This window comes from Desmodus rotundus, chromosome 1 (genome assembly GCF_022682495.2).
Source record: "Desmodus rotundus isolate HL8 chromosome 1, HLdesRot8A.1, whole genome shotgun sequence".
NCBI classification, from domain to species: domain Eukaryota; kingdom Metazoa; phylum Chordata; class Mammalia; order Chiroptera; family Phyllostomidae; genus Desmodus; species Desmodus rotundus.
The window spans coordinates 95,372,507-95,389,550 of NC_071387.1; the positions used below are offsets into that span (position 1 = coordinate 95,372,507).

At 53.6% G+C, this 17,044-nt stretch overlaps 1 protein-coding gene across 1 annotated transcript; it reads left to right on the forward strand.

Annotated features, from left to right (window-relative positions):
• Positions 1-546: 546 nt before the first annotated feature.
• STX1B (syntaxin 1B) lies at positions 547-16,897 on the forward strand. The gene is made up of 10 exons (XM_053919691.2): positions 547-840; positions 9,325-9,399; positions 9,584-9,683; positions 9,773-9,847; positions 12,511-12,584; positions 12,938-13,046; positions 13,236-13,309; positions 15,650-15,787; positions 15,886-15,996; positions 16,292-16,897. Exons 1-10 carry the CDS (start codon positions 811-813, stop codon positions 16,370-16,372), a joined length of 867 nt encoding a protein of 288 aa, XP_053775666.1. The 5' UTR covers positions 547-810; the 3' UTR covers positions 16,373-16,897.
• The last annotated feature ends 147 nt before the right edge of the window (positions 16,898-17,044 follow it).

A 17,044-nucleotide genomic window follows, 5' to 3' on the forward strand; every position in this document is an offset into this window, starting at 1 on the left:
TGGGAAGGCTGTTGGAAAAACATGCCCCTTGTCCTTCTCAGCTAAGCGTGGCTGATTCCTCTCATCACAAAAGCCACCTAGAGGGTCAGTCTTGCTATTTCTAGTGTCCAAAGAACCTCCTGCAGGGACACACACACACACACACACACACAGAGGTGGTCGTGCACAGGCTCACACAGAGACTCCTAGAGACAAAACAAAATTTATCTGTATCTCCTGGTGTCAAAGGATTCACAGCACCTCTCCCAGGATATTCATTCTCTTACCCGCTCTTGCTGCTATTCCACCTCCCCACTCCCCACCCCCAGCATCTCTGTGCCTCCCCGACGCATCTCCTCTGTCTCTCTCCACGTCTCTCCCCGTCTCTGGCTCGGCCCTTACCCACCCCCTCTAGGACTCTCCAGTTCTCCTCTGCCTGGGTCCCCATCCCCCGGACTACAACCCCCAGGCGCCCCCAGACCCGGGTGCTGCGCATGCCCCCTGCTCCCCGCCCCCTCCCGGTTCCCCCCTCCCTCCCTTCCTCCTTACCTCCCTCCACCCCCCTCCCCCGCGCCTCGGCTCCCGCATCCCTCCATCCAAGCCTGTGCCGCAGCCGCATCGCCACCGCAGCCCCAGCAGAGCCGAGCCTGGTCCAGGCCGGTGCCCCTGCTCGGCTCTCTGCCCGCAGCCCCCGGCCCCGCCCCCGACCGCGGCGCCTCCCTCAGCGGCTCTGCCCCCCAGCGCCCCCAGACCCCGGCCTCCAGCACCGAGGCAGGAGGTAGGAGCAGCAGCAGGGACAGTAGGACGAGGCGGAGGAGGAGCCGTCGCAGGATGAAGGATCGGACTCAGGAGCTGCGGAGTGTAAGCTTGGGGGTGGGAAAATGGGGGGAGGGACCCCATTATTTCGGGAGCGCGTGGGGGTGGAGTGGGGCAGGTGCTGGGATGTGGGGGCAGATGATGATGACTGGAGGTTGCTGGCTGCAGGGGCACCACAGTATCTGGAGGCACATAATGTGCTCCAATGAACCTGCAATTTGGGGACAGTGGCTGCAAGGGGTTGGAAGCTGGTAAGAGATAAGGGGCAGGAGAGGTCTCAGGGGTCTTGGACACCCCACATTCCCAGGAGGCCCTTGGGATCTAATCTGGGGATGGGAAAGAGTAAATGTCAGGAAGGAATTGGAGGGTGCTGTCAGCCCTGGGCTGAGTCCAGCGGGACCAGAAATGGGGGATGATACGGGAAGGACACAGGTTGGCACTGAGATGCCAGCACCTGGCAGTGAATGAGGTGTGTGTGCGCACATGCCTGTGTTGCTCTCCATGGGAAGGGGGCACTTCAGACTCAAGGATGGAAGGGGTTGCCTCAGGAGACAGCCAGAGGACCAGGGCCTGAGATGGGGTGACCCCAGAGGTTGGAGGTGGGGTTGCAGAGAAGAGGGGGAGGTTCCGGGCACAGGGCCATGGAATTGGGTTGTGTGACGTGGATTGTGCTTTGCGAGGGGAACTGGGGTATCCTGAGCAGTCAGGGCTGGCGGACGTGGGCCCTCGGTCTGCAGGCCTGAAGAGGCCAGGCTCCAGGAGTCTGGCCAGGCAGTAAGTTGTGTTTGGGTGACAGGAAGGAGGGCGGCACTGGTGCCTGCAGTGAAGGCTGCCCTTTGGAGGGGCCGGGGAGTGGGACCTTGATGAGAACGTTACTTTGGTGGGGAGGATGCTGGGGCATTTGGAGAAATGACCTGGGGCTCCAAGGAGGCAGAGCTGACAACCTGCTGTGCGCTCAGGTCTTGTGGTGTTATGTTAATAAAGCGCTAGCCCAGCCAATTTACTCCATTTGACAGATCAGGAAACTGGGGTTCAGAGATGGGCAGGAACTTGCCCAAGGTCACCAAGCAAGTGGGTAGGAGAATCAGACTGGAACTTGGGTTTTGTGTTTGCCAAGTTGACATATGTCTTTGCTTTTTTGGCCTTTGAAACAGAAGTCTCAACACGGGGTGGGGGGGTGGCGTGGGGGTAAACGATTCCGTCTTTGGAGAGCTCACTGGATTGTGGAGTGGGCAACGAGGCTACTACTGAAAGACAAGAAGAAGGGGCTTGGAGGCGAGCGATTGCTGTCTCTGGGGAAGATGGGTTGGCAAGTGGGAAGGAAGGAAGGAGGAATTGGTGGTTGAGGGAGGGAATTTTGAAGGTTTATTTCTTTATTAAACTTACTGAATAGGTATCAGGAAAATGGCAATAATAAAAATAGCCAACACTCATGTGCCAGACACTGTTCTGAGTGTTTTATACACATTCACTTATTTTGATTGTCAGAGCAACCCTAGGAGGCTGCAACTAGTCTCACTCCATTTTATAGATAAGGAAACTGAGGTCCAGGGAGGTTAAGTAACTTAACCAAATTCATGTGGCTAATAAAAGGCAGCCAGGCAGACTGGCTCCATCACTGCCCTAACCACCCATCTCTCAAGATGCAGTCTTCATCCAAAGCAGGTTGCCATCTATAATCTTTTAGACCCTCACCCACCTCATGGAAAGGTAGGTAGACTGAGCTACTACCTCTTTTTATAGTTGAGGAAACTAAAGCCCAGTGGTTAAATAACTCACCCAAGGTCACATAGCGAGCAAGTGAGGAATCCAGATTTGAACCCAGATTCCCTGCTGCCAAGACTATCCATGACTCTCAAATCCAGAAACATGGAAAGCGGGTTGGGGTGAGGTGGTGGAATTAGAGAGAGAGGGAAGAAGGGAAAAGGGATGGAGGAGGCAGGGGAAGGGCGTCCTCATCTGAGTGGGTCAGGGGACCCTGCCCAGAGGTGAGGAATCCTGTCTGCTGGGGCTTTGCGGGAGCAGCCAGGCAGAAGAAGTGGGAAGTGGCGTGGAGGGTAGAGGGGGCTGGGTGAATGCTGGTGGCTCTGGTGCTAGTCACAGCGCTGGAGAACTGGAGGTTTGGGAAGGGTGGGTGGGGAGGAAAGAAGCTGCCGGATGCGGGGAGTGCTGAGGGTCTCCCAGCAAGAGTGAAGATCAGAGAGACTGGGAAGCAGGTGGGGGGGACACTGGGTAGGGTGTGGGAGACCTGGGAAAGGGCTGACAGGGATGAGGTGGGGGGCAGTGGTGGGAGGCGATGTCAGCGCAGGGGGCCTGATTGTCTTTCCAACAGTACTTTAGAGTTCCCAAGGGTTTCTCAGATATGTTTATCACATAGCAGGTGAGGGTACAGATTTGGGAGTCAGACTGTCTGGGTTCAAATCTTAGCTTTGCTACTTCCTGTGTGGCCTGGGTAAGTTGCTTAACCTCTCTGATCCTCAGTTTCTTCATGTGTGAATTTAGGATAACACTTTGCCAAGTTATCCCAAGGGCTGAAATGAGTTACTATCTTCCAGGCAAAAGTACCCGGAAGAAGGACTGGTGCCCAGCAATACTATATGCGTGTGTGTCATTCTATAGCGGACCTACTGCTCTTGAACCCCTGAGATGAGCAGGATGTGACCCTAATTTATTTTAGAGTAAATTGAGGGCCACAGAGGTAACCCGACTTGCTCAAGGTCACACATCTGTTACGGCAGACTCAGGGTCAATCCAGGGTTTTCTGTTTCCAGTTCACAAAACACTTTTGGTTGGGAACTGGGAGGTGCTGGGCTGAAGTAGAGCCTGAGTTTGGGGTTAGTCGGCTGGATTGGCATCCCAGGGTCCAAGGAATGGGCCAGGGATGGGGCTCAAGAGGAGAGGAGGGGGAGCAACTGAGGGAGAGAAGGTTGGTGGGAAAGAGAAACACAAGGAGACATGTGTCGGGCTGGAGCCTGTGGGGCAGCTGTGGAGTGGGGAAGCAGGAGACAAAGGACATGGGGAGACTGGGAAGTGGGGAAAGGCGAGGCCTGCGGTGAGAGGGGCTTGACTCGGGCCTGATGGGAAGTGGGGACTGTCACAGGACAACCGGCACCCTGAGGGCAGTCAGATGTGTGGCACACAGGTGTGGCCCGGCACCGTAGGGGCTTTAGAAAGGCAGACTTGAAATAACAAGGAAAGAGTGGCCCAGTTTGCACAAGAGTGGGCAGGGACCAGAGAGCCCTGGATGACAGGTTGGTACCAGCCAGCTGCACTGGGCTTGTGTCTGCTGTCCAAACACAGCAAGTTCACCCCTGCTTTTGAGGACTTTCGCACTTGTTCCCTCTGCCCAGAATGCTGGTCCCTCTGTTTCAAATATTGTCCCCTCTGCCTGGAACACGCTTCCCTCTGTCTTGAATTCTGCGTTCCCCAGACTGTGGCACAGTTGACTCCTTCAGGACTTAACTCAAGTGTCAAGCCCCAGAGAGGGCGTCCCTGGCCATCCTGTGTAAAGCGGCTCCTGTTGCTCGTTTCTATCACTTCTCCTGGTTTATCTCCCTCCTGCTATTTAGCATGATCTGAAATTGTTCATTTTTCACTGTCTGTCTCCCTCCACTGGAATGTCCACTCTGTGGAAGCAGGACCTTCTTCCTGTATTGTTCGCCACTCTCCTCAGCAGCACCTGCAAGGGAACTTGGCACAGATGATACATACTTGTTAGCTGAATGAATGACTCAGTGGGGCAGAGGGAGGATGAGGAAGGGAATAAGTAGTAAGGCAGGGAAGGCAGAGGAGTGAGGTAATGCTGGCTGCTGGAGGAGGAGAGGCCCAGGTCAGGGAGCGGATGGATGGAAGGGGGTTCCAGTGGAGACCAGCTGCTGCCTCTAGGTCAAGCGATGCTCGCACCCCTGAGGAGCACATGTGAGCACATGTGTGTACATGGGCCTGTGTACACACACACACACACACACACACACTCTGTGACTCTTCTGTCACCAAATTCCAGTCTCTTTACGCCTCTGTTTTAGTCACCCTCTCACCATCTGTGTCTTTGATCGCTGACTGGCTGGCGCACACTGTCCCTCTTCTGCTTTCACGGATGTGCCCGTCTGTGTAATCTCCTGCCACCAACACACAGAGGGCCCTTGGTGTCTCAGGTGGGGAAGGAGGCTTGGATGTTATTTCCCCTATTCCTGAGGCAGTTCCAGAAGGTGCCTGGGACCTCCTCTCTTTCATTTAATCCTTGCAAGCACTTGAGGGAGTGTGAGCAGTAAAGAGCAGAGTGCCCGGGTTCGAATCCAGACACCACTCTCTCAGCACCCATCAGCTGTATAATCTTGGGCAAGTTATTTAATCTCACTTTGCCTCAGTTTCCTCATCTGTCAAATGGGAATAAGGACAGTATCTACTTCATGGAATGGCTATAATAAGGATTAAAAAAGAAATTCACAGCACTTAACAGGGCCCAACTCATGGTACTTAGTACGTATGTGTTAGATGTATATAATTCTTATCTTCTCCATTTTGCACGTGAGGAAACAGGCTTGAATTGTTCATAGAGGGGATCAGGCACATTTGATCATCTTCTCCTGGGTCATCTCGTTTGCCCTCAGTTGGCTTTCTTTTCGGCCAACTTCTTCCAGAAATAGAGGCTGTGCTCACTATTAAACACGTATGCCTGAGAGCAGTGAGGACCCTTGATGAGCACATGTACCAGCCCACCCATTTCCTAGCCGTTCTGGGGCCCAGAAGGGGCTGAGAATCCCCTAGACTCACACAGCGAGCCGAGTGGAGGCTGGAATGCCTGCCTTCTGGTGTGAGCACTCCCGGGAGCCAGGTATCTCTTGCTGCGTTTCTGTCCTGGCCACAGGAGTTCAGCAGTAGTGAGGACAGAGCAGAATGGACTCTTTGAGGCCAGGAATAGAAGGATGGAGGGGAAAGAACCTGGGACTTAGCACTGGACAGTTTAAGTCCCACCTCTGTCCTTATTTGCTGTGAAACCTTAGGCCGACAACTTCTCCGAGCCTGTGTCCTCATCTGTGACAGGCGAGGGGCGGGGACAACAGCCAGCCCTCACTGAGTGTTAATTCTCACTCCAGCACCATCAAGCACTTTTCTTCCCCGGGCTCGTTGGCCTCCTGCCCACCATTGGGGGTCAATGTTATTGCCATTCAGTGGGCCGAGACTCAGAGGGGAGAAGGCATATGTGGCTTTCTGGCTGATGACTTGGGCAAGTTCTTTAGCTTCTCTGTGCCTCAGTTTCCCCATCTATAAAAGGGAGCTATAATAATGTCTACCTCGGGGGGTCATGTGTAAGAATTAAATGGATAAAAGCGCATAGAATGGTATCCCTAACTCACTATGTAAATGTTTGCCATAATTATAATTATGTTGGTCAATAGTCCTGATAGAGGTTTTTTTTAAAATTTTATTTATTTATTTTTAGAGAGAGGGAAAGGGAGGGGAAAAGAGAGGGAGAGAAACATCCATGTGCGGGAGCAACATTGATCGGTTGCCTCTCTCGCACGCCCCCAGCTGGGGCCCTGGCCCACCACCCAGGCGTGTGCCCTGGCTGGACGTCAAACCAGTGACTTTTTGGTCTGTGGGACGATGCCCACTAAGCCACACCAGTCAGGGCCCTCACAGAGTTTTAATGAAGATTAAATGAGATAACAAGAAGGTAAGGTCTGTGTGCTATTAAATGATAAAACTTGGCCAGGATTTCAGGCACAGAGCCTCGCCTAGACTGGGCCTTAGCAGGAGCTAACTGAGAGGGAAAACAGCTGGCAGCAGACTTGTTGGAAGGAGGTGGCCTGGTCTCCAGCCTTAGGAGGGGCTGTGGGGAGGTGTGTCTCTGATGCTGTGATCTCCCTGCTCCTTTCAGCCTGAGTGCCCTCTGGAAAGTCACTTTTCTTTTTTTCTTCTGACCTCCTGTTCCCTCATCTGTGAAATGGGACGATGATAATTTGTTTTGCTCCGCCTTTCTCATGAGGGTTATGGTGGTAAGGATCCAAAGGGATTATAGATGCCCTGGCCAGTTGGCTCAGTAGGTTGGAGCATTGTTCCGTGCACCAAAATGGTTGCGGGTTTGATCACTGGTCAGGACACATACCTAGGTTGCAGGTTCAATACCTCGTCGGGGCACATACGGTCAGGGCGCATATGGGAGGCAATAGATAGATGTCTGTCTATCTCTATCTATCTCTATCTCTGTCTCCTTTCCTCTCTCTCTCTCTCAAATCAATGGGCATGTCCTTGGGTGAGGATTGAAAAAAAAGGGCGGTATTATAGATGCAAAAGTGTTTGTGAACTGTAGAGGACTGTTAACACTAAGCTCTGTAATTATTACACCAGATAGGCCTTACTTGGGTCCTCTACCTTTCTTCCTGTCTCAAGGACAGGTGCCTCAGGGCAGAATCTAAGCAACTGGCTCTGGGAACAACAGGAGAGACAGATATTAGACTTCAGGAAGCCTAAAGTCAGAATGGGGAGGGGAAAGACACAGAACAGGAAAGTGAGAGGCTCGTGACCTGTGGGCGAGTCGAGTACTTGAGGCAGAGAAGGCGCAGAGGACTGGCTTTTGGAGCCAGGAGAAGGAGTCCTTATGGGGCAGCATCAGGATAGGCCGCCAGTTCCTGAGAGATGAGTAGAGCATCCCAGAGTCTTTAAAGGCCAAGGTCTATCAGGGTGGTCAGGTGGAGGCTTGAGAAGTCCCATCAGAGTCCCCAAGCCTTACCTGGTGCCACCCTTACTTCTGGGGCAGCTGTGGGGAGAGAGAGAGGAACCTCCCTCTCCCCGTGGATATTTGGGATTGTCTGGAAATTAAATGTAAGTGCCGAACACACTTTCTGATGTGGTGTGGGGCCTGGCGTCCGTGGAGAGAGTTCCTGGAGTTTGGGGGCAGGGCTTGGGCGGGAAGCTAGGGTGGCTTTAAGAGTGTCCTGCTGTGTCTTCTCTGGGCTTTCAGGTTCTTTCCAGTGCTGCCAGGGCTCTGCTGATTCCAAGTCCACTTGGCTGTCTATGTTGCATCTGGGTCCCATCTGGCTCTGTCTAGGTTCGATCTGAGCTGTCTGGGATCTGTTTATGCCGAGTCTGGTTTGGTCTGAGCCTGTCTGGTTTCTGCCAGGTCCTGCCTGCGGTCTGCTTGGACCCTGTTGAGGTTCCATGTGAGCTCTTCTCTTTAGATCCCAGCTGGCCGTACCCTGGGTAGACACTTTTCGAATCCTGTCTTGACTTCATTCAGGTTATGGTACTTAGATTTTCTGAGTTTTAGGTAGGTTCTCTCTGGAAATCAGGGTGAACTGTGTTTAAATTTCCATTGGAGCTGATTGGGCTCCAGATGTAATTAAGCTTGAAGGGCTCAGCTTCTGTCCTCAGACTTCTGTCCCGACCAGGGAAATCTAGAGTCAGGAGTGTGTAGGATTGGGGGGCCCTCCTGCCCCCCTCTCCTTTTTCCCAGCTACAAACGAATGTGCAGAGCTGAGGCTCTGAGAGGCTGGGAGAACTGGCTCAGAGGGCCCTCCTGAATGTCCCTGGGGGACAGGTGACCAGCTGTGTCCACACGCGTCAGCGTGCAGCGTTGCTGGGGTCTGCGTGCAGCGGCATGTCGGCACGTCGGCGTATCTCCGTGTGGGTGTCGGTGGGGCTGTCTCTCTGTGTGCCTTGTGTGCCAGCCCTTCTGTCTGTGTCACTGGTGTGTGTCTTGGTGGAGGTGTGGGTGGGTAAAGCCCTTTGTGTCTCTGAGCCCTGGGGGTGGAGGGCTGAGCCGCTGCAAGTTGCAACTAGGAAATCCAAGAAAGTGAGAGTAGGTGGGTGTGAAGTTGGAAGAGGCTGGATGAAAGCAAGTGAATACACTGAGGAGAGTCAGAGTCAGCGGGGGCAGCGAGGGGCAGAGCAAGCTGAGGGGGTGCAGGTGGGCGGGAGGAGAAAGACATAAGGAGTGAGCAAGATCGGGGTGCTGTTTGTGTTTCCTCCAGCCCTTACTGGGCCTGACTATGCTTGCTCAACCTGACGCAGACCAGAGCTGGCAGTGAATTGACCTTGCATAGGGGACGTGGCTGGAGGGGAAAAGGAGGGGAGCAAAGTGAGGCCTAGGCTGGTGGGGCCAGGGGATGGTGGAGAGGGTCAGGCTCCTGGGACTCCATTCCAGACCTCTTCTCAGAACCCAGGGACAGCTACTGCAAGGCTGACATTTAGCTGGTAGTTACACTATTGAAAGACTCTCATACTAGTTGGTTAATAGCAGCTGTCTCGAGCGCCACCTGCCTCCAGGGTGACTGCATTCACAAGGCCACATCCACGCCCAAAAGGGTGACTTCTGCTAATTCCCTCCACGGTGTCTTTGGGCTGTCAGCTCCCTGGCCTCTGGTACTCTGCTCCACAAGATACCCAGTGTTCATGCTGACTCCCTGGGGTCCTTGCCATGCACCCTACATGCGACCCCTCCCAAGACCCCCGCTCTGAACCTAGAGCTGGGAGCAGCAGGACCAGGGTGGGAGCTGCTTGTGACCTACACCTTTCTTTTCCTCCCAGGCAAAAGACAGCGATGATGAGGAGGAGGTGGTCCATGTGGATCGGGATCACTTCATGGATGAGTTCTTTGAACAGGTAACTGAGACTCCAATACCCAGCCAACAACTCCTCCTCCACCCCCTGCTCTCTATTCCTACACCCCTTGGCCTTTTACCTGTCCCTCTGGGTCTAGCCCACTTCCCTGAACCCTGACTGAGCCCTGTGGATGCCCTTGTCTGGCCTGAGGACTTGGCTGGGTAGAGCCAATTTGCTGCCCCAGGTGGAAGAGATCCGGGGCTGCATTGAGAAGCTGTCAGAGGACGTGGAGCAAGTGAAAAAACAGCATAGCGCCATCCTGGCCGCCCCCAACCCAGACGAGAGTGAGTGCTGCTGTGGGGTAGCTGTGGGCTGGGGGAGAGGAGGTCTGGGGTCTGCCCAGACTTATTACCCACCCTGGCCCTCTCCTCAGAGACCAAACAAGAGCTGGAGGACCTCACTGCAGACATCAAGAAGACGGCCAACAAGGTTCGGTCCAAATTGAAAGGTGAGGACTGCAGTCCCCTGACTAAGGAGAAGAAGAGCTGGGCCTTCCAGTGGACCAAATGAGCCTTTCTATCAGGAATGTCCACAGACTTTTCTAGGAGCCGGATTCTTACACAGTGAGAAAGCCCAAAGCCCCAGTGTTCCTTCTTGCTCCAGATTCTCTGGAGGAAGATACAAGACAGGGACGCGAGGAAGAGGAGGCTGTCTGTCCAGATTACATTTGAGCTCTGCTGGTTCCACCAGTGTGAAGGTCTGTCAGAAAAATATAGTCTCCCAAGTGGCTTCAGTTTCATTAAGGCCTCATTTCTTCAGAATAGGTACCAGGCATAGTGCTAAGCACCCAGTAGGTGGGTTAAGCAAATGCTTCTGAATTGGTGTCCCCAGCTCAGGACAGATTGGACTGTGTGGCTGACATCAGGGGCTGGCAAGCTTTCAGGAGGCACTTGCCAAATGCTCATGTATTCTCTCTAATTTGGGGACTTGGGTGCTGGTTATAACCACCTTCCCCCAAAGCACTGTGGGTTGGGAACCTCTTTCTCTGCTGGTGCCAGGGGAATAGTAGTGTTATCGTGACGCTAATTTTTATGCTCATGGTAATTCAGCAGCAGAAAACATTTACCAAACACCCACTCTGTCGGAGCCACGTTACTGGGCTTTGGGGAAAAGGAAGCAGGCCAGATGCCAGGGCCTGTGTGCTCTGACCTTGGTCCAGGGACATGAGGACAGAGACTCGATGCCCTCCTGGACTCTACAGGAGGCCATGTGTCAGATTCTAGTGCTGATCTGTAAAAATAAACCTTTTGCACTCAGGAGAGTGTGCTGGAAAGGAAATGACCTAACTGGGAGCACATTAAGTGCAAATCCAGGCAGAGGGAGTCCAACTTACATCGCCAGCGCACTCTGGACAAGTACCCTACCCTCAGCTTCCTCATCAGTACAGTAAGAAAAATAGAAGCAATTTCAAAGCTGGGTTTTGGGGCGGGGCGGGGGGGTTGGAGGGTAACAAAATCCTTTTTTTCTCTAGTGAAATCCTACATAGAACTCCACTATACGTAGCACATAAAAGTCAGGCTATTCTGGCTGAACTGAGACTGGGAGGCCCAGGGCCTCCCCTTTGCTCCTGTCAGCAGTTCCTTCTCAGAAGCAGGGTTGCATGGAACACAGTTGTGAAATCCCTGGGCTGTTACTTCTTTGGGCCCATCAAGCTCTGACCTTAGTAGTCTCTCTACTAGACCATGAGGTGGGCTCTGGCAGGGTTGTCCGACCTTTCGGCGTCTCTGGGCCACACTGGACGAACAACAGTTGTCTTAGGCCACATATTAAATAAATTGTGACTTGTAATCACACAAAAAATCTCATGATGTTTTAAGTAAATTTACGATTTTGTATGGGCTCCATTCATAGCCATCCTGGGCTGCATGTGGCCCAAGGGCCGCAGGTTGGACACGCTGAGGGGTTCAGGAATAGATCGAGAAAGAAACTAGGAAAAGTGACAGTGGCTTAGAGAAGCTGACTTCCAGAGCTCGAGAAAGAGGGAAAATTCTCTTCCTCCAGCTCTGTGGTGGTACGAGCTCAGGTTTTTGTGGACTTTGAATTGTTTTACCCGTGTGAAGCTCAGTTTTTAGTCTGAAACATGGACTAATATCGCCAAACTCCCAGGACTGTTGTAAGAAGTCAGTGAGACCATGCAAAGGACGCCTTCCTCCAGGGCTCGGCCCCAGTCACGGGTCTGACAATAAGATCCCAGTCTGGGCCAGAGACTCTGCCATCCCTGGGTGTATGTTCCTGTGCTTTTCCTGCAGCAACTGGGCCAAAGCTGCCACTCAGTCACTGCCCTGCATTGCTGGCAGGGAGCATCGGGTGCCATCCAGCCCCATATCTCCTCTGCTGCCAGCAGAACAGGGAAGTGATGTTCTCAGGAATGGCTGGAGGCCCTTCCAGGTCTGAGAGGACTCGGTGGTGATTCATCCCTGCTGCATTTTCTGCGCACAGTAAATCTTACCACAAGGTCTTTTTTAGAAAACCTGAGTAAGTGTCAGGAGTGCATGATCCAGAAGCAGACACCCCAGTTAATCTGTGCGCTTTCCCAAAACATCCTTTAGAAGTGGGAATTCCCGGGAACAGGGCTCTTCTTGTCGGGCAGGGGCAAGCTATTTTTTCTGTTGGAACGTCCATCCATTCACCTTAGAATTTTCCAAGGAAAGGGCGGTCACTAGAACCTGACCCACCTGGAAGTGCTTGCCTTGCACCAGAAGAAACCCAGGATGGGATCCTGCCCCTTTCCAGAGGATATAGAAAGTGGAGTTCCCTGCATACGAGGGACCATCACAGTGGACTGAGCCCACACTCCCTCGAGGGATTGGGCCGCAGTTACAGCTATGGGACTTTCCAAGACCCAAGCTTCCGAAAGAACAAATAGCCCCCTTCCGTCTGGTTACTCACCGACCCTCAATCTCCTTCCTACCTGCTTCTCTGACCCCCTCAAACGTCTTTCCCTTTACTCTCCGGCCTCCTTCCCCTCACCCTGGATCCTTTACTGTCTGCCCTCGCCACGGGTGCGACAGGCCCGGGGCCTGCCCCGGGGTGTCAGCCCTTCACACCTCCTGGACCCCCGCCCCACACTCCCCGGGTCTCCCTCCGGTCAATGCATCCTCTCTTCCGCAGCGATCGAGCAAAGCATTGAACAGGAGGAGGGGCTAAATCGTTCCTCCGCGGACCTGCGAATCCGAAAGACCCAGGTAGGAGGCAGGACCTGGATGGAGCCGGGGAGGAATATTCCACCGGGTTTGTGATGGGCGGGGAGGAATCCTGCGGGTTTGTGATGGGCGGGCCAGAGCGGAGCTGGAGTGCGGGGCGTGGCCAAGGGGCGGGGTTATAGCGGAGGGCGTGTACGGATCACAACGGTGGTGTCTTCGCCCCCGCCGCTGCAGGTTTGGCAGTAGGGCAGAGATACAGGCGATAGGAGACTGTGCACTCGTGAAGGGGTGGGATCGGGGCGCGATCACCCCTTCTCTCCACTCCATCCCTGCACTAACGACTCACCTGTTTGGTCTCTGCTCCCTCCCTCCTGATGTGTGTACCCCCACCCCAGCACTCCACACTTTCCCGGAAGTTCGTGGAAGTAATGACCGAATATAACGCGACCCAGTCCAAGTACCGGGACCGCTGCAAGGACCGGATCCAGCGGCAGCTGGAGATCAGTGCGTGTGCCTCCCCTCCAAACTTCCCAGGCCTACCCAAGTCCCCTTCCGGGCCCTTCCACTCTGTGGAGGGGGCATCTGGCCTAAGGCTCGGTGGAAGGGTGGTCTTCCGGGGTCCCTGTCCCATCCCACCACCTCAGGCCCCTAGGCTGGCCCAATCCCTGAGAACCGAGTCCTTCCTTCCCACAGCCGGAAGGACCACAACCAACGAAGAACTGGAAGACATGCTGGAGAGTGGGAAGTTGGCCATCTTCACGGATGATGTGAGCCGTGGGTGGGGATGGGCCCTGTTTTTGGAAAGCATTTGCCTCTCCACCCCAAGCTTAGGTTAAACCCAAGGTCCTAAATCCACCCTGGAATAACTGGCATTGGAAAGCCTGGATCTGGAACTGGGGAATTCCATGAGGGCAGAGCAGGAAGCCACCCCCATAAAAATGGCAAAGTCGTGTGCCAGGCACTGTTTTAAGCACTCTACATATTAATATTTACCTGCTAACTTTATTTAATCGTCACCACAACCCTCTGAGGGACCCACTTTCACGGATGAGGTAATTTTGCCCAAAGAGGTTAAATAACGTGCTGAGGTCATACAGCTGGGCCAGAGCTTGAATCTGAATCCACAGTCTAGGTTCAGAGTTAGAACTTTTCAGTACTCAGATAACCTTACTGAAGCAGGTTATTTCACCCAATGACTAATTTCCCTATCTTTTGAAGATTTTTTAGAAAACCTTTTTTAAAAAAAGATTTTATTTACTTGTAGAGAGGGGGGAAGGGAGAGAGAGAGGGAGAAAAACATCAGTGTGCAAGAGATACATCAACCATCAGTTTCCTCTGGCATGCCCCCAGCCACCCCCAACCTGGGACCTGGCCCACAACCAAGGCACGTGCCCTGACCAGGAATTGAACCAGCAACTTTTTGGTTCACAGGCTGGCACTCCATCCACTGAGCCACTCCAGCCAGGGCAAAAAAGCCCCTGTTTTAATTTTGCACTGTGTTCCGCTCTTGTCATTTTACTTGTGAATGGACGGGCTTCCCCTAGCTGTAGTTCTTCTTTCTCTTTGTTCAGTTTTACCCTAGCCTGCCCAGTGCTGCCTCTCTGTTTATGCTTCTGGTGCTGGAATGGCTCTGGTTTAGGTTTCTGGACCAGGATTCAAGTATGTTCAGTGACTGTCTGGCATATTGTTACTTAGATCATTGGTATTTGTTAAACTGGCTTTGAGCAAATTGATTGTGGGCAGTCAGCCTGGAACTATCTAAAATAGCTTTGCCCAGGCTGGCTGTCTGTCTGTCTGAGAATGGAGGGAACCTGGTGAATGGTTCTAAGGAGGCGGAGCTGATCCCTGCCAATTAACCCACCATCACAGTGCAGAGTGGTTGGTACAGTGCTTGAGGGCTGTGCAAGATGCCAACAAACCCTGAGGTAGTGGTTAAAATTAACTTCTAGAGCCCGGGAAGGCTTCCTGGGAAGTAGCATTGAGTTGTGCCTGAAGAGACAAGGAGCATTATTTGACTTGGGGAGATGAGCAAAGGACACTGTAGACCAGGGGTGTCAAACTCATTTTCATGGGGGGCCACATCAGCCTCGAGGTTGCCTTCAAAGGGCCAAATGTAATTTCAACTCCTTAACAGTTAAGGAGTAGTTACATTTGTACAGTCCTAAAAGTATTTTGGCCCTTTGAAGGCAACTACGAGGCTGATGTGGTCCCCAGTGAAAATCAGTTTGACGCCCCTGGTCTAGACAAAGGGAACAGACGGGACAGAGACAAGGAAAGTGGACCAAACAGCCCCTGGATGATTTTGGCGCCTGTGTAGGAGATGAGGGCAAAAAGGGAACCTGGGTCGTGACCGCTAAGGTAAAGGTGTGTGGCCTGTGGGCAGTGGGGAGCCTTGGCCGGTTTTAGAGCAGAGAAGTGGCTTAACGTGGTCTAAACAGTGAGTGCTCTGGGAAGTGAGTGGCCTGGCTCAGGCCAGGCATTTGTGGGGAGCAGCTGCATCTAACTGTGGGCTGAGGTCTCTCTCCCACCGACTCTAAAGGCTGCGGTGCACTCCTTCATTATTTCTCTCCCATTTCGTGTCATGGGGGCTCCAGGGGACTTGTGGGCACCCTGCCTTCTCATCCAGGCCCTTTCTCTGCTTGCTATTCACTCTCTGCTGTGTCTTCCATTTCCCTATCTGCCTTTGACCAGACAGGAGCCCCCATACTAGTGGGGGCCCTGGACCCCTGTCTCCCTTCCCAGGGCTTCCCTGGTATGTGTGATAGAGGCAGCCCTGGGCTGAGGTGGTGAGCTAAGGACAAATTTTACTTCTTGTAATTTAACAAACTTGTCTTTAATGCTTCCTGTGTGCCAGGTACTACTCTGGTCAGTGGATACACATGAACTCATTTAATCTTCACAGCAACCATGGGGTGGACACCATTACTATCCATGTTTTTTAGGTGGGGAGACTAGGACCCAGAGAAGTCAAAAAATTTGCCCACCCTTATAGCCAGTGAATGACAGCCAGATTTGAACCCAGATGCTCTGGCTGCAAACTCTGACCTCTTATGGGAGTGAAGGGTGGTCTTCAGTTCCCCTCACCGCCCCCCCCCCCATCGCCCTAGATCAAAATGGACTCACAGATGACGAAGCAGGCCCTGAATGAGATTGAGACGAGGCACAACGAGATCATCAAACTGGAAACCAGCATCCGCGAGCTGCATGACATGTTTGTGGACATGGCCATGCTCGTGGAAAGCCAGGTACTGCCTCTGCCCTCAGCCACACCTTGTGGAAGCCTCCTCCCCCAGCCCCTCTTCCAGCCCAGCCCCACCCCTGCCCGTGCACTTCCCCTCCACAGGGTGAGATGATTGACCGAATTGAGTACAACGTGGAACATTCCGTGGACTATGTGGAGCGAGCTGTGTCAGACACGAAGAAAGCTGTGAGATATCAGAGCAAGGCCCGGAGGGTGAGCCAGGGGGGGCCGGGGAGGGGGGCGGGATGAGGGGGGGTTGTTGAGGGGGGGCGGGAGGGCTGGAGCTGGGTGGGCGGGGCTGGGTTCAGGCCAGAGCTGAGACAAGTGATAAAACCCCCTGGAAGGCCTTATCTCTGGCTCTGACCTCTTCCTTTCTCTGTTTTCTCTCCCCTTTTCTTTTTCCTCATACCCTCCTCCCCCATCTTCCTGTCTGTTTCTCTCACTCTCTGTCTTAATCTCTGTCTGTCTCCTTCTCCTTCTCCTGTCCCATTGCCCTTTCTGCCTACAGAAGAAAATCATGATCATCATTTGCTGTGTGGTGCTGGGGGTGGTCTTGGCGTCATCCATTGGGGGGACGCTGGGCTTGTAGGCCCCCCCACCCCTGTCTCCCCCAGACCCTTCCCCCACCACATCGGGAGCAATACCCCCACTGCCCCTTTCACTCCATCCCCTGCTCCAGGCCCACCCCCAAGACAGACCCAGGTAGCCCTCCCTTTTACCCCCCCTCCCATCGGACCCTGGAGTCCCTGGACCTCACTGCGCCATGGACCAGCCCCGCCCCCGCACATAAACAGCAGCAGGCGTGATACACATGCACACCAACATGCATGCCGCCGGCACACGCTCGAGACGAGTGGACACCCCAGCGTGTGTGTGTACGTTCATAGACGTGTGTAGAAGCTCCTCGTCACCCTTCCTGTCCCCACTTCGAGTCTGTGTTGTCTGAGCTTGGCCTCCTCACTCGGTTGTTGTGTAGACTGTGGCTGGGTGTAGCACAACAGCCCACCAAGCCCCGCTCTGTCTTCTGTGAATAAGTGTGTGTGTGTCCACATCCCATCTGTGGGCACATAATTTGTGTACATGGAGTTTTGTGTTTGAATCTAATGCAATAGCACTTCTTCCACTGACGCCCCCTCCCCCGTGTCTGCTACAAGTGGGGCAGGTTGTGAGTGTGTGGTTGCTCATTCCCGGAGGCTTCAGGCAGGCCCAAGTGCACAGGCACGGCAGACAGCCAGCGTGGACAGCCAGCGTGATGTAGAGC

What these genes read in the sequence shown, in the direction of transcription:
- STX1B (XM_053919691.2), top strand. Translation starts at nt 811, where the DNA reads ATGAAGGATCGGACTCAGGAGCTGCGGAGT. An exon ending in CCATGCTCGTGGAAAGCCAG is followed by an intron (nt 15,788 to 15,885) that starts GTACTGCCTCTG and finishes TCCCCTCCACAG; the next exon opens with GGTGAGATGATTGACCGAAT. An exon ending in ATCAGAGCAAGGCCCGGAGG is followed by an intron (nt 15,997 to 16,291) that starts GTGAGCCAGGGG and finishes TTCTGCCTACAG; the next exon opens with AAGAAAATCATGATCATCAT.